General features: G+C 32.5%; 2 protein-coding genes and 1 pseudogene across 11 annotated transcripts in view; 2 read left to right on the top strand and 1 right to left on the bottom strand.

Moving 5' to 3' along the window:
- The window catches only part of LOC102612354 (LRR receptor-like serine/threonine-protein kinase RGI2), a 37,829-nt gene extending 22,213 nt beyond the window's left edge, over positions 1–15,616 (bottom strand). For 3 of the 9 annotated variants that reach the window (XM_052433182.1, XM_052433181.1, XM_052433184.1), the window contains exons 1-5: positions 14,960–15,616; positions 14,773–14,844; positions 14,467–14,685; positions 13,234–13,377; positions 13,047–13,118 (exon numbers count right to left, since the gene is read on the bottom strand). In XM_052433182.1, coding sequence (XP_052289142.1) covers positions 13,047–13,118; positions 13,234–13,377; positions 14,467–14,685; positions 14,773–14,844; positions 14,960–15,122 — 670 coding nt within the window. In that variant the 5' untranslated portion in view covers positions 15,123–15,616. Of the gene's footprint in view, positions 1–11,776; positions 11,921–12,740; positions 12,960–13,046; positions 13,119–13,233; positions 13,378–14,466; positions 14,686–14,772; positions 14,845–14,959 lie in introns of those variants that run through there. The other 6 variants (XM_052433183.1, XM_052433180.1, XM_052433176.1 and 3 more) reach the window with 6 other exon arrangements.
- The window catches only part of LOC102622255 (uncharacterized), a 32,243-nt pseudogene that overhangs the window by 447 nt on the left and 9,527 nt on the right, over positions 1–22,269 (top strand).
- Positions 1–22,269, top strand: part of LOC102610474 (reactive Intermediate Deaminase A, chloroplastic) — a 65,939-nt gene that overhangs the window by 35,737 nt on the left and 7,933 nt on the right. The gene's annotated exons all lie outside the window — the stretch shown is intronic.

Genomic DNA, 22,269 nt, shown 5'->3' with positions numbered 1-22,269 from the left:
GTAATAGTTCAATGGTTTAACGTACTCATAAAAATGTTATATAATTCATACATACATCATATCAAACTTGAACTTATTAAGGTTTAACTGCAAATTACACACTCCACCAATCCCGCAGCTACGTGTCAGTCTTTAATTTTATTTATTAATTTGAGAACAAATGCAACGTACATGGTCTGATAATCTAGGAATGACTAACAAGAGAAGTTGAAAGTCTGAAAGCACAAGGGGCCAAAAATGAAAATTGTGCTTGCTACAAAATGGAGCAAGATCTTCTAAAAATTGATGGAAGATATGGCCTAGATGGCGCTCTTGTAAAGCGTTGCGTATTAGTTATTCATACGATTAATAATATCAAGACTTTTGGAAACATGGAAACATGTATCTAATTTAGATAACTTAGAATTCTAGAAAACAGAGTTGAGTTGGTTAATTAATTTTTTTGATTTCGTTGCAATCTAATCCATTATATACAGAAGAACTGTTGAGAATATATAGAAATTCTTATGAACACGTTTCTTCTATTTTGGAAGTATATTGCTGATGTTTTGTTTAAATGTTGATTAAGCTTGTGGGGAGAAGTGGGATGGAATTCTCATGGCCATTCGATTGTGTTCTTTCTTCTGAGAATGTTCCATATGAGGTGGGTTGGAACAAATCTTTAGTGCAGTGGAGGGTCGGCCATGGCTTTGTAACTTAACTACCTAGGTCAATTATAAAAATCCTCTTTTTCCATTAGATCTTTCCTATGAGACATGTATTTGGTTAATATAGGATGCTATATCTTCTCTAACTGTACCTACAGAACTCTTTTAGCTTCCACATCTATGTTGATCTATTCTATTAAGTTCTTATCTGTGTAAATATCTGTACCTTCTCATGACTGCACTGAATGGAAGGGAGTTTTTGTTCCATAAGTGACGATTTAAAGTCTTGAAAGATTTTATTGGATGTTATTTGATTACCGGGTTTGTTCTTAAGTGAGCCTCTTCCAAATGATAAGCTGAATGGAAAAGGTTGTAAAGATAGTTACTGAAGTGCGCAGATAATTAGTAGTGAAATTCTTTCGTGCCCATGTTCTTTTAGAATCAACCCCTTTTTTAGTGAGTGGCATCTGATTCTACAGCTATCTTTTTTCAAGGGATCTTATCCAGAACTTCTAGTGGGTGGGTATATAATGAAATCATCATGGCATGACCCTGACATGTGTCTGGAGCTGTATGTTATCATGTTCACATCTTGATACTTGTCAAAGTCTGAAACATGAGATTTTTTATGCTTCTGATGAAGATATCACCTTTTGGCATGGGATGGTTAGTCAAATACTTTTGGCCTCAGTTAATTGTGGATGGAATACATTTATATGGAAACTTAGTTGAGCTGTCAGCTGTGCATCTACCTCCTGTATACTCACAAACTAGTCATTCAAGTACACTTTGTGTAGGTTTTTAAATGTTTAATACCAATTGAATTATGTAGATCAAATTTTCATAATTGCCAGGCATGAGTGACAACCAAATATATTCATAGGCAAGTTTGTATTCATTAATGACATTATTTATCGCCTCTGTTACTTATTAATTTTCTGAACAATGTGATTGATTATCTTCTGAAGGTTATAGCAGCAACAGTAGCAAGTGATACGGTAAAACATTCCGAGGCATTTATTGGGAAGTCAATAATACCATGTGTAATATATATGAGCAGCATCTACCTCTGCCATTGTTATTCCTCTATCCACTTGCTCCCTGTATATATGTTGGGTCACAATCAGCAACAACCATGGTGTTGTTTAGGTTATTCACTGACTTATTGTGTTTGCTTTTACTTTATGTTTGATTTGAAGGTGCCATTGAGCTTTCGATATTAGCAGATTATTATGGACGTGAAATTGCAGCATATGATATTCAGACCACAAGATGTGATTTGTATGGCCAGGTTAGTAGTTTTCTTGAATCCTTTGTGCATGAGATTCTAGCAAGTTCATCATTACTGAATGTTCCTTTTTCCCTCCTTTTTCCCATGTTCTCATAGACAGGAAAAGAAGTATTCTGAAAGAGTTATGCTCATCTACGACGGGCTTCATTATGATGCTTTAGCTGTATGATGTTTTATGATCAACTTCCTATAACTATTTTCTTATTTGTTCGGCTGGTTGTTAAATCAGAAAATTTTTAAACAATCACTAAACTCGCATATGCAAAAAAGTTCTTGAACTTGCTTGTATATAAAGTCCCCCAGAACTTGCTTTATCCTTTTGCTATGTGAATGATGCTAATTAATCTTTCATGTTGGTTCATGAATTCATAAGTTTTTCCCTTCTATTGGTGCTTCTCTTATGAGTGCTTGATTTTTGTATGTTGTATCTGCAGATATCTCCATTTGAGGGAGCTCCAGAGGAGTTTGATCAGACTATATTTCCCGTACAGAAGGGCAGGACCATTGGGCCAGCAGAAGACCTAGCTCTGAAACTTGTCAAGGAGCAGCAAAGGTAGTATTCTAGGTCATAGAGGTATCATTTCCTGTGATAAATGATATTTTTGAACTCTAAGAAAGATGAGCATATTCAAGCACACAAGTGTTTTCCAGCTATTTATCGGGTGGAAACACTTTTTTTTTTTTAACATGTTAATGGACTATTTTCAAGCTTCTTTAACCTGCTGTTTAATTGACCAATTTATTATTCAGATTCATTTGGTCATTACTGCACAGTGAGACTCATGTCTAGATATTAGTTATGTTAAGAGGACATTTAATTTAGGTTACCGAATCCCTGCCTTCTTTGACACGGTTTTTTGTTCCAATATATGTGCATTTACATGCATATGAGGAATTGCGTTTTCAAGGACCAAGATGAGGCTGACTTAATTTCCAGAAAATTGAGTTACCCGATGAAAGTGCATCTTGATTCCACACGAATACTGTAGAAGTATTACAATAAAGTCTCAGCAAAGATATTAGCAAATCAAGATATATTCTTGGGATAATCCCATATTTTGTCGAAAGATACTATAGTTATTATCAATTTGGAGGCAATTTATTTGACTTTACTTTTTATCCTGTGATGAATTATTTTCTTTCATTATGGAATATTGATGTTCACTATTTATACATTATCAAGTTTTGATTTCTTTGCTATTCTTTAGGAAAAAGACCTATACGGACACGGCCAACTTCACTTTGTGCTGTGGGGTATGCCAAATTGGAGTAATTGGACAGAAGGTGATTTTATCTACGCTATTTTTGAATTCCAAATGAAGAAAGAAAATTAATGTCATTTTTGAAACTAAAATTTCCTCTGCTTTATTTCTTACCCAGTATCGTTTCGAAAAGTTTATGCTTTCAACTGAAAATAGTTTTATGTGAATGTTCATTCAAGTACACTTTATATAGGTTTTTAAATGTTTAACAGCAATTGAAGTATGTAGATCAAATTTTCATTATTGCCAGGCATGAGAGTGACAACCATATATTTTCATAGGCAAGTTTGTATTCATAAATGACATTATTTATTGCCTCTGTTATTTATTAATTTTCTGAACATTGTGATCGATCATCTTTTGAAGGCTATAGCAGCAACAGTAGCAAGTGATACGGTAAAACATTCCGAGGCATTTATTGGGAAGTCAAATCAAGATTATTGTTCTTGGATTCAGGACCCAGAGAAGTGGGGAGGTGCGGTGAACTTCTTTTTTTCCCTAAATAAGCATGCTTTTGTATCTGCTAGACAGTTACAAGAACATGGGTAAATTTGTCTATATGAAACTAAGGAATCATCTTGCAACCACTGGCTTTTCAAGTGTAGTATATATGAGCAGCATCTACCTCTGCCATAGTTATTCCTTTATCCGCTTGCTCCCTGTATATATGTTGGGTCACAATCAGCAACAACCATGGTGTTGTTTAGGTTATTCACTGACTTATTGTGTTTGCTTTTACTTTATGTTTGATTTGAAGGTGCCATTGAGCTTTCGATATTAGCAGATTATTATGGAAGTGAAATTGCAGCATATGATATTCAGACCACAAGATGTGATTTGTATGGCCAGGTTAGTAGTTTTCTTGAATCCTTTGTGCATGAGATTCTAGCGAGTTCAGCATTACTGAATGTTCCTTTTTCCAGTGTTCTCATTTCCAGGAAAAGAAGTATTCTGAAAGAGTTATGCTCATCTATGACGAGCTTCATTATGATGCTGTAGCTGTATGATGTTTAATGATCAATTTCCTATAATTATTTTTCTTTTAGATCGCTCTGCTGGTTGTTAAATCAGAAGATTTTAAAAATCCCATGCCTCAAGGCTGCACATGCAAAAAAAGTTTTAGAACTTGCTTTTAAGAAAAAGTTCCCTGAGCTTGCTTTATCCTTTTCCTATTGAGTGATGCTAATTAATCTTTTACACCGGTTCATGTTTTCACAAGTTTTTTCCCCTCTATCAGTGCTCCTCCTAATTCTTGTGCTGTCTTGAGTTTCTATTCAACTTATGAGTGCTTGATTTCTTTATGTTGTATCTGCAGATATCTGCATTTGAGGGTGCTCCAGTGGAGTTTGATCAGAGTTCAGTTCCCGTACGGAAGGACAGGACCATTGGGCCAGCAGAAGAGCTAGCTTTTGAAACTTGTTAAAGAGCAACAAGGGTAGTAGTCTCGTTCATAGATGTATTGTTTCCTGTGATAAATGTTTGATATTTTCGTACTCAAATAAGAAAGGTACCATGCTCAAACACACAATTGTTTTCCAGCTATTTACAGGCTGGAAATTAGGACTTTTGAAATGATAATGGACTATTTTTTACCTGCTGTTTAATTGACCAATTTTATCATTCAGATTCATTTGGTCATTAGTGCATGGTGAGAATCACGTCGAGATATTAGCTATGTTATGAGGAAATTTAATTGAGGTTACCAAATCCCCGCCTTTGTCATGTTTTTTCTTCCAACATATGTGCATGTACATGCATATCAGTTACTGCATTTTCAAAGATCAAGTTGCGGTTAACCGAATTTCCAGAAAATTGAGTTACTTGTTATTGATTTGGAGGCAATTTATTTGTCTTTACTTGTTATCCTGTGATGAATTATTTTCTTTCATTATAGAATATTGATGTTTACTTTTATACATTATCGAGTTTTGATTTTTTTACTATTCCTTAGGAAAAGGAGATATAGTGACACTGCCAACTTCACCTTACGCTGTGAGGTATGCCAAATTGGAGTAATTGGACAGAAGGTGACTCTATCTATGCTATTGATGAATTCCAAATGAAGAAAGAAAATAAATGTCATTTTTGCCAATAAAATTCTCTTACGTTTTTTCTTACTTAGCATTTTTTCATAAAATTTATGCTTTCAACTGAAAATAATTTTATGTGAATCTTCAGGAGGCTGTTGAGCCAATACGGCCATGTCATGATGTTAATTTCACGAATATAGATGACATAGCAACCATGTACCAAAAGTAATTCATTTTACCAGTTGACTCTTTTCTCTTTGAGCCAGAGTTCATTGACTTCTCAAAGAACCAATAACATTGTTATTGATTTCATTGATAAATGTTGTGATGGAATGTTGTGAGTTGTAACAAATCTAAAGATTCATTCAGATATTAGTATTATGAAATTTGTTATAAAATCATGCATTTATTGGAATGTTTTGTTTGATGCAAGATTGAGTGCTTTTACTTTGAATCTAGTTTAGTTATATATTGACTAACTGTTGAAAATTTTCTTATTGGCGTGTCTTTGAATAATTTTGTCAACTATTCTACACAATTTAGAAGAAACCTTTAAATGATTCTTTGCAGACATGGTGATTGGTATTATTACCTTCAGCTGTAAGACAAACTCCTACTTTTGCCTTTTGAAAGAAATCTGGCATCTGTTTAAATTCCCTCTTCAATCACAAGAAAAAGTTTCCTTATTTTATTGTAATGCATCATTTATTGATTAAGTACATAGAAAACACACGTGCAAACATGAAAGATCTGGTAGCATTTTCTTACAAAGCAGCCATCCCAAAGGCGATCCAAGAAATGACAGTACTTGTACCTCCATCTTCTTTTGATAAGTAAAGGGCCAATGAAACACCAAAATCCCACCACAAATCCAAGTGCCATGCTTATATACAACAACCAGTCCACTCCATCTTCATCATCATCTTCGTTTCCACTTCCATTTTCATCTTCAGGTATCAAAATATTCTTCTCAGTGCAATTTGAAAGTGGAGCTCCGCATAGGTCATTGCCGGCAAAAGACGATGCACCAAAGCTTTGCAATTGAGTGCTTGAAGGAATTTCTCCATTCAAGTTATTGTTGGATAGGTTCAGGTAATTCAGAAATGACAAGTTTGACATACTTTGAGGAATCTGACCTGAAAGTTGGTTCGCTGAGAAATCGAGGGATTCAATTGATCTCATAACACCAATATTATCAGGAATTCTTCCGGTAAATAAGTTGTGCGACAAATTCAATGATTGCAATCCTTGAAGGTTCGTCACTTCTACAGGTATTTCTCCAGAGAAATTATTCTTGGAAATGTCAATGCTTCTCACCAAATTAAGAATGGAATTATATTCAACCAAAAACCCTTTCGTCACAAGCAATGCATCCTCAACAATTTCGTTGTCCCCCGATGAGGCATAGAATATACCGCTGTTCGGATCAGATGAGTCCGTTGTCGCCATAGCAGAGAAGTTGTTGATGCATCTTGGTATGGTCCCTGAGAGACTGTTATAAGCCACATCTAAAATTTGTAGAGAACCTAGACGACAAAGTTGAATGGGGAAATCTCCGTGAAACTTGTTTGATCGAAGATTGAGAATCATCAATCTGGAAAATGTTTCTCCTATCCATGTAGGAATATTGCCGACAAGTTCATTTTCACCCATGTCAAGTGCTTTCAAAATTGATAAATTTCTAAACGACGTTGGTATTATTCCAGACAATCTATTATTTCGGAGGTTCAAAGACATAAGAGAATTTAAAGCTCCAATAGACATCGGAAGGCTACCGGTGAAGTTGTTGTTGCCTAAGTTCAACATACGCAACCTCGGCCAATTCATCCAACAATCAGGGATGTCTTCGGAAAAATGATTTTTGGAGAGTTTGAGAAATTCAATGTTCTTTGAGAAATTCTCCCCCTGACATATGAGATGGAAAATGGATCCCGATAAAGCATTATTGGAAAGATCGAATATTGAACCCAACAAGGATGGTGTGGTAATAAGAGGCACTGATGGACTGTCAAACTTTGGAACCCCACCATAGATTTGGTTACCAGAGACATTTAAATAATCATACTGGAAAATAGAATTCCAAAACCCACGAGGAATTTTGGCTGAGATTCTTGTGCTGGATATATCCAAATAATATAATTTCTTTTGTGATTGAAGCCACAAAGGAAATCGAGGCCCTAAATGACATGATCTCAACTCCAAAAATGCGAGTTGAAATGGAGGAACCCAATTAGGATTGATTTTGAAGACTAGCGAGTTTCCATGAGCACGAAACACAAGCAGTTTTGTTAAATTGAGAAAGTGGATTTCAGAAACAGTTCCATTCAACTTGTTGTTGGACAAATCTAGATATTCCAAATTTGCGATTTGCCCCAAAGATAACGGAATAGGACCGTTCACCGTGTTATTGGAAAGATCAAGAGCTCGGAGAGTTTTAAATCGCCCTAGTTGATTTGTCAAGTGACCATAAAATTGGCTTCTTCGTAAAAACAGTGACTCTAGTGCATCAGCAACACATGCAGAGAAAATATCTAAGACTTGTGAGATATCTTGACTCAAGTTGACATATGAGACATCAATTACTCTCAGCTTACAAAATTTTGCAAATGAATTTGGAATTTTCCCTCCAAGTTGTTCATTGAAAGCAATGTCGAGTGTTTTGATAGAAGTCAAGTTTTCTAGTCCAATTGATGAAATCGTACCTTGAAAACTATTACCACGAAGAGAAAGATACTTAAGCCCATTAAGCTTAGACAACCAGCCGGGTTTTGTTGAATTGAATTGATTTAAAGATAAATCAAGATGTCCAAGAGAGGTCAAGTTTCCTAGTCCACTGGGGATTTGACCAGCAAATTTATTAGAGCCTAAATCAAGAAAGACTAAATGACTTAGACCAAAAACCCAGCTAGGAATGTAAGTGTCATTAAAATAGTTTCCGGAAAGATCAAGGGCATTAAGGGAGGAAAAATTAGCAGAGGATAACGGAGGAAGGTGATAGACTCGGCAGTAGGATAACTTCAATTCTTTTAAAGAAGAGAGTGAGTTTATTGACAGTAACCAATCAGAGGCTTTACTGAGGTTCACAAAACTCATGTAGAGGTGCTCTAGCAATGAAAGACCGGATAACCATGAAAAACTGTCAACGTGCAACTCAAACCAATACCCTGTAAGATCAAGATATTGCAGATTTGAGAGATTTCCAAGTTGGTGAGGAATCATTCCTGTGAAATTTGCTTCAGAAAGATTGAGGTATCTTAGGTTCACAAGAGAAGCAAGATACTTTGGAATTTGAATTCCCTGAAAATCATTACCACTCAAGTCCAGGTGAACCAAATGCTTTAATTCAAGCAAAGAGGGATTTATCTTACCAATCAGCTTCGACCTCTGGTAAGCTTCATTTTCATCAGGACTGAAAGGATTTTGGAGGTTGAGCTCAAGGACATGGCCAGTGAAGTTGCTACAAAAGACACCGCCCCATTTACAGCAATCTCCATTATCAACAATCCAAGAGGCAAGGCGATTTGAAGGATCTCTGAGATCATGCTTCAACTTTAAAAGCGCTTCTCTCTCACTCTCTATGCAAGAGGTACCATTGCAGAGGCTAATGTTGATCATGGTGGCTATAGCAAATAACTCAAGCAAAGCAAGGGCAACAAAAGCACTCGTGTTAGGTTTCATTGCTGTGAAAATGTGAATAGAAATTATATTTAGAGAAGGATTAATTGTGTCTGAGAATGTTATCAATATCGCTTGCTATTTATAAATTTTAATTAATAATTAAATGTCCCTTGATTAGCCATATCTGATCTCACTTTTCTGCAAGAAATTTCCAAGCTCATTACTTGCGATCATTAAGTCTTCAACGTTTCTAACTTCTGTGGGTCCCGCCGTGGACGGAAGACTTTTCCAAGTCCAGCGCTATCGCTCTCAATCAATAATGGGTAATTCCGGTGCGTTGGAAGTCAAGTAGTCGCCATACATATTAAAAAATGAAATTTGTATAAACATATTATGTTTTTGCCTTAGTTTAAATGGTTATGATATCTTTTCCCCAAAAAGACAAAAAAGAAGAAGAAAAAATTATTATTATCAGAATAACTTTTTTTCCTTTTCAGATATAAGTTTTTTAAAATTAATCAAAAAGCCTGAAAATGAATCAAATTCAGAATTCAAACAGAAAAATAAATAAATAAAACAAAGCAAACAGCCTCGGTATTACTATGATATATGTTCAGTCCAATTTAGAATATTAATTGATTTGGAAAAGTATAGATATGGTTTCAAATTGCAGCAGAAAATTACCTTACCATTACTTGGCGGGCAACTGTGTGAAGTCTTCAAATTCCTGCAGGAAATGTATTAACTGTGTGAACTCTTATTTAAGTCAACTAATTAAAGAGAAAATTATTCATATATGTAGCTTCAATTTTTCAATTTATCTGCTTCGATAATTCGTATACCGTAGCAGGAAAATTAGAATAATTTCAAAAAATAAGAGATAATAATGCGCTAATGGGTGTTGTAAATATTTTATTGGCTTTGCAAATAAATGCGTGCAACAGATTCCAATGAGCTTGGAAATAGTTTGTCCCTCTTCTATTTTGAAAATTATCCAATCCAAATTCTCAGCAGCCGCACTTTAATTGGAAAATTTACATATCTGATCACTTTCTACTTTCCAATTTTAAAAATGATCGCACTCCAAATTTTCTTATAATATTAACGAACTACATGCCTTTTAGTAATATGTTTGTATTGGTGGAAAGATAAAAAAAAAATGGTTGTTTTTCGTCAAATTGAATATTGTAATAGTATGAGTGTGTTATTTCTTTGAGTATTAGATTTGTATTGGTGAAAAAAAAAATTGTGGTTAAAATAGTTTAATACAACTTTTGCGCATGAAATGTGAGACGAAATGTCTGTGAGAGTTTATCAGTTTGCTTTTATTGTTAACTTGTTATAATTTGCTTGGGTAATTTTTAAAAACCTCCCCTTAGGTTTGGGCTTGTTGCAAGTAGATGGCGAGAATTTGTTTATTTGTAAAAAACCCCTTACCGTCAGTTAACTTTAACATTGACCGTTAGTTGACTGTGCAAAGACAATATTACCCTTAACAACAGTTTGTATACGGAAATAACTAAAAAAAAATTAAAATTGTTGGTGCGAAAAGCACAAACCCTATTTTTTGACAATTTTATCCTTGTCAATTCCAAAGATTTACAATATCATAGGTAAAGATTATAACTATTTCATTTTCAAGTTTTTAATTTTATCTTTTTTGTAGGAACTTTAAGAAAATATCAATAATTTAAAGAGGGTAAAGTAGCCAACAATTTTAATTTTTTTTTTTAGTTATTTCCGTCTATAAACTGTTGTTAAGGGTAATATTGTCTTTGCACAGTCAACTAACGGTCAATGTTAAAGTTAACTGACGGTAAGGGATTTTTTACAAATAAATAAATTCTTACCATCTACTTGCAACAAGCCCAAACCTCAGGGGAGGTTTTTAAAAATTACCCTAATTTGCTTTGTTTGTTTTGTTATTAATATAATGTTCGGGCTGGAAACGGATTCTATGCAACGAACGAGAATGTGGGCGTGGATATCTTCGCCCAAGCGATGAGCCTTGAGAAAATGACTTGTCGCCCAGGCGATGAGCCTTGAGAAAATGACTTGGCGAAAAGTAAAAGGCTAAGTCGGGGAATGCTAATATTAATGATAGGCATAATAATAATATGTACTGTACTTCTCTATTTTTAACTATTATTTCGGTAAAATAACTTTTTTAGCCTATTTTTCATATTTATCAGCTGAAATACCATCGAGGACCGGTTCTCAATTTATTCAGTAGAAATGCTCAAACACTAAATTAAGGTAAAATATCACACTAACCTTCAAGATATTGTAACTTATAAGATTGCGCATCATTGATTAAGGTAAAATATTGCATGAGTGGATATAACATAAACTATAATAAGACGCACCTTGGAGTCTGTTAAACTAAAGATCTAAATTTTCAAGCTTGGTCATGTTACCAATTTCCTTTGGTATGGCTCCAGAGAAATCATTGAACCCCAAAATTAAGATTCGAAAATAGCTGCAATTTGCTAGATCGGAGGGCATATCGCCATAAAACATATTTTTGGACAAATAAAGTTCTTCCAAAAAAGGAATATTATTGTAAAAATTTGCAGGGAGTTCAGCAGATAGTCTATTGACACTGAAATCAAGAACTTATAAAGAAGGCATTTTGAATTTGAAAGAGGGGAAAGAACCAGAGAATTGGTTATCCCTAAGATCAAGCCGTTACAGCTGAAATAGATGTCCAACGTAAGGAATGGTGGTCGTTTAAGAAATTGTTTATTAATAGACTTTCTATTGTAACGTAATTTACAAAATTTTGCATAATCTCATAGATCTCTATCAAATAATAAGATAATGTTAAATAGTGGAAATGACATGTCCCCATAAGAGAATTTATAAGGGGAGATGTAAAATTACGAAGAAGAGGAAGATTTCACATATGCATGTCGTTAGGGAAGTCACCTGTCAAGTTATTATCTGACAAATCCAAACCCGATAGAGAAGAAAGATTGAAGATTGATGAAGGAATGGTTCCAGTTAAGAAATTGTATTCTAGCACTAACTTCTCTAATTCTGCAAGATTCCCCAGCTCCTCTGGGATTTCTCCTAAAAATCATGAGTAACATATGCGTTAACTATTTTAACTTATTAACTGGGACTCAAGAAGAAAAAAAGAAACAAAAAAATGTTTTTGCCTAAAGTAAGATAAAAAATAATTTATGAAAAAAATAAAAATTTTGTAAAATGACAAGATAAGCTGTACCAAACATGGAACTTAACTGACATTATGACAAACTGTTGCTTGTTTCTGAGTTCTTCTTTTCTATTACTTATTATGTCACTAACTTTTAAACTTTTGGTATAAACATGAGCAAAGAAGAAACATTGCCAATTAATTCTTAATTCTTTTACGAATTTATGTCACGGAATTAGATTAAAATTGGATAAGTTATTGTCATTGGTATTGTGCAATAACAATTGACAGTTGAAGTAGACAATATCAATTGAACACAATTTCTATTTGCAATCGTCTGAAATTAATTTAACTTTACACACATATAAATATTGCTCCATCTTTCTAATTCTCCGCTTTGATTTTAGACCCTAAAAAGACAATTAAAAAAGAGAGAGAGAACAAACAAGAAAGAAAAGAAAAACATCTAATCTGCTTGATAGATTATCAAAATTTGTTGAGTGACACGAAATAGAAGAAAATGCAATAGAAAAGAGAAACATAAATAGAAGGTTTACGCTTGTTTGACATTCGTTAACCTTAGAGCCATTAGTCTTAGATTTTTAATTAGGCAATGAAACAATGTGTTTTAATTTTAATAAAGAAAGTCTAAAATAATTTCAATTATAGCCTCAGAGGTATAAATGACATGATCAATAAATAAAAAAAGACATAAATATAAACCATACATACCTTGGAGTCTGTTTTAGCCAAGATATAAACTCTTAAGTTTGGTCAAATTGCAGATTTCTTTTGGTATGGCTCCCGAGAAGCCATTGACCGACAAAGCCAATGTTTGTAGATGTTTGCACCTTGATAAAGTCGATGGGATTTTGCTTCCAAAGTTGTTTTCGTCCAGAAGGAGGATTTCCAGAAAAGGAAGGTTCTTGCAAATATTTGCCGGGAGTTCACCTGGGAGTTCACCAAATAATAACTTATATTCAAAACGAATATTATCTAGGAAAGAAGACTTACATAAGATGAAGGAAGGGATCGAACCGGAGAGCTGGTTATAGCTAAGAAAAAGTTTTTGAAGCGACGATGGATTCCCAAGTTGAGAAGAAATGATGCCTGTTAAGAAATCATTTGTTAGCGATGGCATCTCCAATTATATAAAGATAAGCTGTGATTTCATGCCAAATATTTTATGCTGATGTCACAAATGCATATTATTAGCAAAGCCTACCTTTTAAGTTATTATATGACAGATCCAAATTCGATAGAGAAGAAAGATTGAAGATTGATGAAGGAATGGTTCCAGTTAAGAAATTATTTTGTAACCATAACTCCTCTAATTCTGCAAGATTCCCCAGCTCCTCCAGAATTTCTCCTAAAATCCAAGAGTAACATATGCGTAAACTATTTTAACTTATTAACCGGCGATCAAGAAGAAAAGAAAATGAAATAAAAAAAAAAATTTGCCTGAAAAGAGATAAAAAAACAATTTATGAAAATAAATAAATAAAGTTTTTGTCAATTGACGAGATAAGCAGGACCAAACACAGTCTAAGGCTAGGATTTAATCTGGTTTAGACTTTCCTTTTCAAAATCGAAACACTTTTTTTTCATGCCTAAATAAACTTCTCAACTTGACCGCCTTTATCACAAAGTATTGCTTGTTTCTGACTTCTTCTCTGCTACTTATTGTATCACTAACTTATAAACTTTTTGTATAAACATGAGCAAAGAAGAAACATTGACAATTAATTCTTAATTCTTTTACGAATTTACGTCACGGAATTAGATTAAAATTGGATGCATTACTGTCGTTGGTACTCTTCAGTAGCAATTGACAGATGAAGTAGCCAATATCAATTGAACACAATTTCTATTTGCAATTTCTAATTCTCTATCTGATTTTGGACCCTAGAAAGACAATTAAAAAAAAAAAGAACAAAACAAGAAAGAAATGAAAAACATTTAATCTGCTTAATAGATTATCAAAATTTGTTGAGTGATCACAAAATAGAAGAAAATGCAATAGAAGAGCGAAAGAGAAAAGCTAACAAAGTGAACGAAATAGAAGTTTTACGCTTGTTAGACGTTCGTTAATCTTAGAGCTGTTAGTCTTGGACTTTTAAATAGGCAATAAAACGATGTGTTTTAATTTTAATAAGGAAAGTCTAAAATAATTTAAATCATTGCCTCATAAAGGCATAATCAACATGTGTCATGATCTTGTACAAAAATTAAGAAAGATTAGAATATGAGAGGATCCAAATCCCTTTATCTGTTATAATTCTCTGCTTATTTAAAGTTACTGTCAACATTTATTATAAGGTTTCCAATTAAAATGCTTAAACAAAATTGATTTTCAAGCTAACAAACACCTGCTATTCTAGGAACGAGCGCACAGTGGTCCAGGTAAAATACTCGGAGTGATAACTAAAAAAATGACATAAATATAAACCATACATACCTTGGAGACTGTTTTGGCTAAGATATAAACTCTTAAGCTTGGTCAAATTTCCGATTTCTTTTGGTATGGCTCCCGAGAAGCCATTGACCGACAAAGACAATGTTTGCAGATGTTTGCACCTTGATAAAGTCGATGGGATTCTTCTTCCAAAGTTGTTTTCATCGAGAAGGAGGATTTCCAGAAAAGGAAGGTTGTTGCAAATATTTGCCGGGAGTTCACCTGCGAGTTCACCAAATAATATCTTATATTCAAAACGAATATTATCGAGGGAAGAAGACTTACATAAGATGAAGGAAGGGATCAGACCGGAAAGCTGGTTATAGTTAAGAAAAAGTTTTTGAAGCGAAGATGGATTCCCAAGTTGAGAAGGAATGATGCCTGTTAAGAAATCATTTGTTAGCGATGGCATCTCCAATTATATAAAGATAAGTTGTGATTTCATGCCAAATATTTTATGTTGATGTCACAAATGCATATTATTAGCAAAGCCTACCTTTTAAGTTATTATATGACAAATCCAAATTCGATAGAGAAGAAAGATTGAAGATTGATGAAGGAATGGTTCCAGTTAAGAAATTATTTTTAGCCATAACTCCTCTAATTCTGCAAGATTCCTCAACGCCTCTGGAATTTCTCCTTAAATCCAAGAGTAACATATGCGTAAACTATTTTAACTTATTAACCGGCGATCAAGAAGAAAAAAATGAAATAAAAATTTTTTTTTGCCTGAAAAGAGATAAAAAAATTTTATGAAAAATAAATAAATAAAGTTTTTGTCAATTGACGAGATAAGCAGGACCAAACACGGTCTAACTTCTAAGGCTAGGATTTAATCTGGCTTAGACTTTCCTTTTGAAAATCGAAACACTTTTTTTTTCATGCCAGAAGAAACGTCTCAACTTGATTGCCTTTTTTTTTTGTCTTAACCACAAGGTATCCTGGGGAGGGCAAGGTATCCTGGGGAGGGCCCCAACTGTGGGAGGCACCTTTAAGCTCGTACCACAACCCATATTAGAAGTCCCCACTCGAACCGGGAGACACATGTTCTCCCAACAAAGACGACTTCCCTGCGACTTGAAGTGTTGCAAGATTATAGATATTGTTCCATCTTTCTAATTCTTTATCTGATTTTGGACCCTAGAAAGACAACTAAAAAAAAAAAATTGGTGGGAGTTCGGCAAATAGTGTGTTGTTTGTAAAATTAATAGAAAGTAAAGAAGACATGTTGTAGATGGAGGCGGGAATGGAACCCGAAAACCAGTGAAAACTGAGATCAAGTGTTTGAAGAGAAGAAAGATCCCCAAGTTCAGAAGGGATAGTGCCTGTGAGATTTAACCCAGATATATTCAAGGCTGTGACTCTCTGAGAACGGACATCGCAAGTGATGCCGGTCCAATTACAGACAAAGCTACTTGTGTCCCAATTTCTAGCCAATTTCTTGGCTAGATCATCAGTTACATGGCCTTTAAGGGCAAGAAGGGCTTGTTGGTCTGTGGTAATACTTGTAGTGTTGGCTGATGCAATCATGAAGGAAAGAATCAAGCAATGGAGTAAGAGAAATCTGATCATTATTCGGGGAGAAGGAATTCTTTCCATGAGACTAGAAGGGCTTGTTGGTCTGTGGTAATACTTGTAGTGTTGGATGATGCAATCATGAAGGAAAGAATCAAGCAATGGAGTAAGAGAAATCTGATCATCATCCGGGGAGAAGGAATTCTTTCCATGAGACTAGAATATTTAGATTGTTAGTGGGTGATTAATTGGACTGATAATGCAAGAACACTCATAGCTGCTTCCATGTATATATAATGAAACCGAAATTTCGAAGAAGCAGCAAGAAAGAAAATAGAGGAGTGAAAAGACTACATTCATAACTTGTTGAAAGGAGCAATAATTTTATGTGAACCCGTTGCGTCAAGCCAGTCCTTCAGGTCCACACTCAGGAACACTAGATCGTAATTAATGATTGTAGTAAGTTTTGTTTTTCTTTATAATCATCCTATTAATTTATTCCATATGATCACACTTCTAACCTCATAACTTTTATTTCCCCCTCCAAATTATGAATATCTCATGTGGAAATTGAAAATTTTTATCACCTATGATTGGCTAATATGGAAATTCTCTTTCAGCAATATATAATTCTCTTTTAAGAAGGAGAAATTAGTGGCCTGTTAATTATGCGTGCTTTACGGGTTACAATTAGCACTATTTTCATTTCGCTTTTATTAGGGATGATGAAAAAACTAAATTTTTAAAATTTTCTCCGAAAAAAAAAATTTACAAAGGCGTCAAGTGCATGCAATCCTACAGAATTTCATAATAATAATAAACTTGCAAGAGATTGAGATTGAACGGCGATTAAATACAGAGCAAATGCAAGAGCAAAAGAAAGAAAGCTCGTTTTCTAAATAATAATAATAATAATGTTTATACTACTTTTATTTGCGAAAATTATCGAAATAAATTCAACAGTTAATTCATACATACAGAGTAATTTATTTGCAATACGATTGAGAATGAGATTGAAAGGTTGCGCTTTTAATTCATGACTGTTGTGAGATGATGTCAATAGTTATCAATATAAGAATACGTGTAAATAATAATTATTTCATGGTTGTTGTGAGAAAGTTGTCTACGACTGAAAAAGTTATTTTTTTCTTTTTTAAATATAATTAGCCCCAATATATTTGTTTTCCTTTATAATCATATTTGTATTGGGTAGGGATTTATTGCTATGATCTAACTTCCAATCTCATAACTTTTATAAAAATTTCTAGTAATGAATTTCGTAATTCTATTAGAAATGTTCTTCTCTTGAGTTGGAGCAATTATGGTCAAAGGATATAATTAAATTTTAGAATTTATAACCGACGCAAGAAGAGATTATTACTTTGATTAAGGGCCAGTTTGGTAATGCTGCAGCTTTTAAAATAATTGCTGTTAACTTTGCTGTAGAAATAATCAGCTGTGAAGAGAATCAGTTAAGTGTTTGGTAAATTTTATTTTCAAAAGTACTGTGAATTTTGAAAGCAGTTATGGGTGTTTGGTAAATCTTATTGTTAAACTGCTGTAAGAAAATAAATGACTAAAATGTACATAATGTAGGATGAAATTTACTTATACATATAAAAATGTACACGTGCAATATCTCGTTGAATCAAACAATTTTTTTTTTTTATAAAAATGTGGAATTAGCATATTAACTTCTTGCCAAGCAACATAAACGTAGCACTTTCTATAGCTTTGTGCCCTGTATCTTTAGTTACACAAACTATTCTTATGAAAAAAACAAAGCGTCTTGATAGTTGAAGGAATTTCCCTTATGACAAACAATGAATATTATAATAAAAATTGCATAGGCATAGAATTGTTTATATATAAACAAACCCAAATAAGACAAACAACAAATATTATAATAAAAATTACATTGAATATGCATGAAAAGGGTGATGAATCACTTACTGTTATTGAATATGGTGATGGAACACGTACTGGATCTTGCTTTGTTGCACTAGAGAAGTTTTGATAGAACACAAAATATGAAGAAATAGGGTAAACAAAAGGTGTGCGTTAATTATAATAAAAATTTATTAAAATATTGATTTTATTTCCAATTTAAATAAGGATAATTTCGGGTTTAAGTAATAATTGTAAGGATGTTTATGGAATTATATTAAAGGATAAAATTGATTCTCAAAATCAGAATCTAAAAGTTACTCCTTCCCAGCTTTTCAAAATCGGCTGTAGGAGGAGCTGATTCTGGCAAAAGTGATTTTGATTTTTTTTTACCAAACACCAAAATTAGCTTTTAGATTTTTAAAATCACTTTTAACCCTCCCAAAAACAATCCCAAACGGAGGCTAAATCTTAAATTACTGAATTATAATCTTGCGTCATGTAGGAATAGTGATGTGAGGTTCAAAGAATAACTTTATTTTTAAATGTGATTGTGATAGAGTCATTGTAAAACAATTCTACTTATTCAAAAGATTATTCAATAATTTTCTTCTCAATATATCAATTATATTAGGATTCTCATTTCTCTCATAATGTGAGCATTTCCAAGTTTAAAACTCGTGTCGTGTTTTTTAGTAATAATATATGAGTATGATTCAACTATTTTAATTTTTTAATTTTTTAATCACCAATTGCCACATGAATTTTACTTGGAAAAAGTTTAGGTCAGGAAATGATCGTTTTAATCTATATCAATTATTTTAAAAGTTTTAAAAAGTACCCATTCTATCATAAATTCCACATTCTTTGAAAACTAAAATTTTTGGATAAATTGTTGAGATTAGTCGGGTCTGATAATTGCAATTATATTTTTAAGAGGATATTATCATTTTTCCATCGAAGATTTTCTTATATGTTAAGTCAGTATTAAAATTTGATGAAAAATATATTTTACCACCTAATGTTTACGCTGTTATCACTTTACTACTATTTTGTTTATGTAATTTAAAACTTGATGTCATAAGGGCTTTTAAGAAATTTCTAAGTTGAAGGAAAAGCGCACCATTTTCAATTGTGAAATAAACCAGTTCATGTAACATACTTAGCTAAACACCGAATGGGGAAGCCATGGAGGTTTCGCTACTCTTACTGTGATAGCAGGCAAAGCCCCAAATTTGTTCCATCCATCAATTTGGGCAAAGCTCATCTTTTCATTAACTTTAAGAGAAGACCCCATCAGTGACAACCAATAAAACTAGGGCCAATGCAACAGTCGGATTTGTTATTTCTTTCCTTCTAAATGATGAAATCGTCTTTTACAATCCAAGAGCAAAATCAAATTTTAACTCATATTATATTAAATATTAATTTATTTTTAATAGAATGGTAGTAAAGTAATAAAAGCGTAAACTTTAGGTGATAAGATGTAGTTTTCACCAAATTTTGGTATTGATTTAATATGTGAGAAAAATTTTTGTAAAAAATTGATGATATTCTTTTTTTTTTTATATTGAGGTAATTTAATAGTCCTGGAAACTTTACAAATCAGTGACGTCACATTCATCGAAGTATTAGCTTGAATTGTATTCGTGAGGGACACTCATTTATGATCTTTAACTTGAATTGGTTTTTCTTTATCCTCGCTGCAAAAATTCTCTTTTCAGGAAGAAGAAGTCTTAAAAAAACTAGTGGCCCATTAATTAACATTTATGCGTGCATTATGGGAGATAAGTTAAGTTACAAACTTTTTGTCAGTCCTTAGCCCGACTCATAAGTAATGAAGAACAAAGTCAATGAAAGAGAAGATAATCGGGCAATGACTAATTGATAATGGAGTCAAACAGAAATTTCTATTGAAACCGAAATTTCTAAGAAGCAGCAAAAAGAAAATGGGAAAGTGAAAGACTACTCATAAATTTGTCAGAGGTGTAATGTAATTTTAGTTGAACGTGTAGCGTTAAGTCGCTCCTTCAGGTCCACTCAGAATCGCCAGATATTTTCCTCTCTTCTTATTTGGATCCAATCAAAACTTTCTCCTTTTGTGATTCAGCCATCGGATTTAATGAAAAAGCTGTTAATAGGTTTTTAACATTACCTTGTTATTTGATAATAAAAAAATTGCAAATATGAGTTTAGTTCTTCTATTTTAATTTAAGAGTTTATTTAATTTATATATTTTAAAAAATACCTCAAACACTCTTATTGTTAATTGTATTAGGTTCCAATCTTTAATTGTTTTTTATAATAATACCTTACAATAATAATCTTGGAGATATTAATGAAAAGAAAAAATTTAATTCATCAAATTAGCCTTAAAAAAATAAAAATTAATGTAAATTTTTATGTTATTATTTAAGTTTTAGGATTAATTTGGTAAATTAATTTTTTATATACAATTATTAGTAAGATTATTGAGATAATATTAAATATTACTTAAGTTGGCTGATATTAATATATTTATAAATAGTTATTAGTAAGATTTATGTTAAAGGACAAAAAATATTAGTTCTTTTAGAATGATATTTATTGGTTAATTTGGTAATAAATAATTAGTTAATTTTCTATTATTGCTTTTAGAAAAATTAATTAATATTAAGAATATTATTGTTAGGGTATTATTATAAAAGTAAAAAAAAGTAAGGATAATAATGTAACATATTTAATAATAAAAGTATATTAAAATACTTTTTAAAATATAAGAATTAAATGAGAACTTAAATTAAAATAAAAAAACTAAATAAACATTTACTTGATTAAAAAATTATAGAAGTTAAAAGTTTGAAAATTTTGACACCCAAGACTTATCTATTAAAAGAGGTCATGAGAATTAAAACTTAAGTGAAACAGCCCATAACATTATCATAGAGACATGGTGAGATTTTCCTATTTTCATATTTAAATTTGACTGGCATAAGAGATAGTGATGGTAGGAGTGGGACTGCCCACTTGAAATTTAAATTTAATTGCACGGTCCCATCCTCTCTCTCTCTCATATTTTTTGTATTATCTTTCAAGAAGAAGAAATTAGTGGCCCCTTGAATAGTGTTTCAGCGTGCCTTATGGGTTATAAGTTAAGTTAGCCCGGCTCAAAAGTCACGAATTGCAAAGCCAAGTTGACACTCGTGAGTGATTTTAAGTATGAGTAATGATATATTCATAAATTTTTGTATAAATTTATTTTGTATAAATTGATGTGGTATGATAAGATTAATTGAATTAAATATCACTTGATCCACATGATTTATTTTTATTATTTTATATTTTCATTCAACTAATAAATTAATGCTACGTCAGTTTATATAAAATAAATTTATACAAAAGTTTGTGATTGTATCATTAATCTTTAACTATTTATGATGAAACCGAAATTTCTCACGCGTGAAAAAAAAAAAAAAAGGAGTGAAAGCGAGAAAAGGTTCCTCTCCACGTGACAACTGATGTTGAAATGTTTTTGCTATTCGTTTGATGATTCGATAAGCCCAACAAAAATTCCGCGGCTTGAATTGCATTTGTTAGGGGCACTCGTTTTCTGATCTTTTAACTTTGTTTTTGTCGATCTCGCTGAAAAAATTATCTTCCAAGATGAAGAAATCAGTGGCCCATCTGTTAATTGTGCGTGCTTTTTGTGTTATAACACTTTTGACTCAGAAATCACGAGTTGCACAGTTAATGAAAAAGAAGACAAAAGTCAATTTGCTTCAATTTTTCTCTGCGTTAATTAGGAGTGTTTTCATCTTTCCTTTGAAAATGAAAAAGGTTTTTTTTATTCAGTTGTCACCCCTTTGATTGCAATTGATGCATCCTCAAGAAACAGAGATGCCATTGTACCTACTATCTAGCGTTTATGTAGAGTTGCTCACAGTTGCCATAACACTGAATGGGACAATTGAACCATCCAACTGTTTATAGAAATATATGGATCAATCATAGATGAAAGGTTCCCTAGAGACTTAGGAATAGAGCCATTCAATGTGCTGTTATCAGAAAGTATCAAAACTTGTAAAAGAATAAAGGTTCCCTAAAGATGAAGGGATAGAACCACACAATCTGCCAGAAGAAAGATCTAGACATTTTAAAATTTTTATTTTAAAATTTTTATTAAATTAATAATTCAAGATTCATTTATATTTTGGTATTATTTATATTCAACTAATAATTTAAATTTTTGTAACAAGTTATATTTTAAAATTAATAAAGGTTCCCTAAAGATGAAGGGATAGAACCACACAATCTGCCAGAAGAAAGATCTAGACATTTTAAAATTTATATTTTAAAATTTTTATTAAATTAATAATTCAAGATTCATTTATATTTTGGTATTATTTATATTCAACTAATAATTTA

This window comes from Citrus sinensis, chromosome 9 (genome assembly GCF_022201045.2).
Source record: "Citrus sinensis cultivar Valencia sweet orange chromosome 9, DVS_A1.0, whole genome shotgun sequence".
NCBI classification, from domain to species: domain Eukaryota; kingdom Viridiplantae; phylum Streptophyta; class Magnoliopsida; order Sapindales; family Rutaceae; genus Citrus; species Citrus sinensis.
This window is presented reverse-complemented; position numbering and strand designations above follow the sequence as displayed.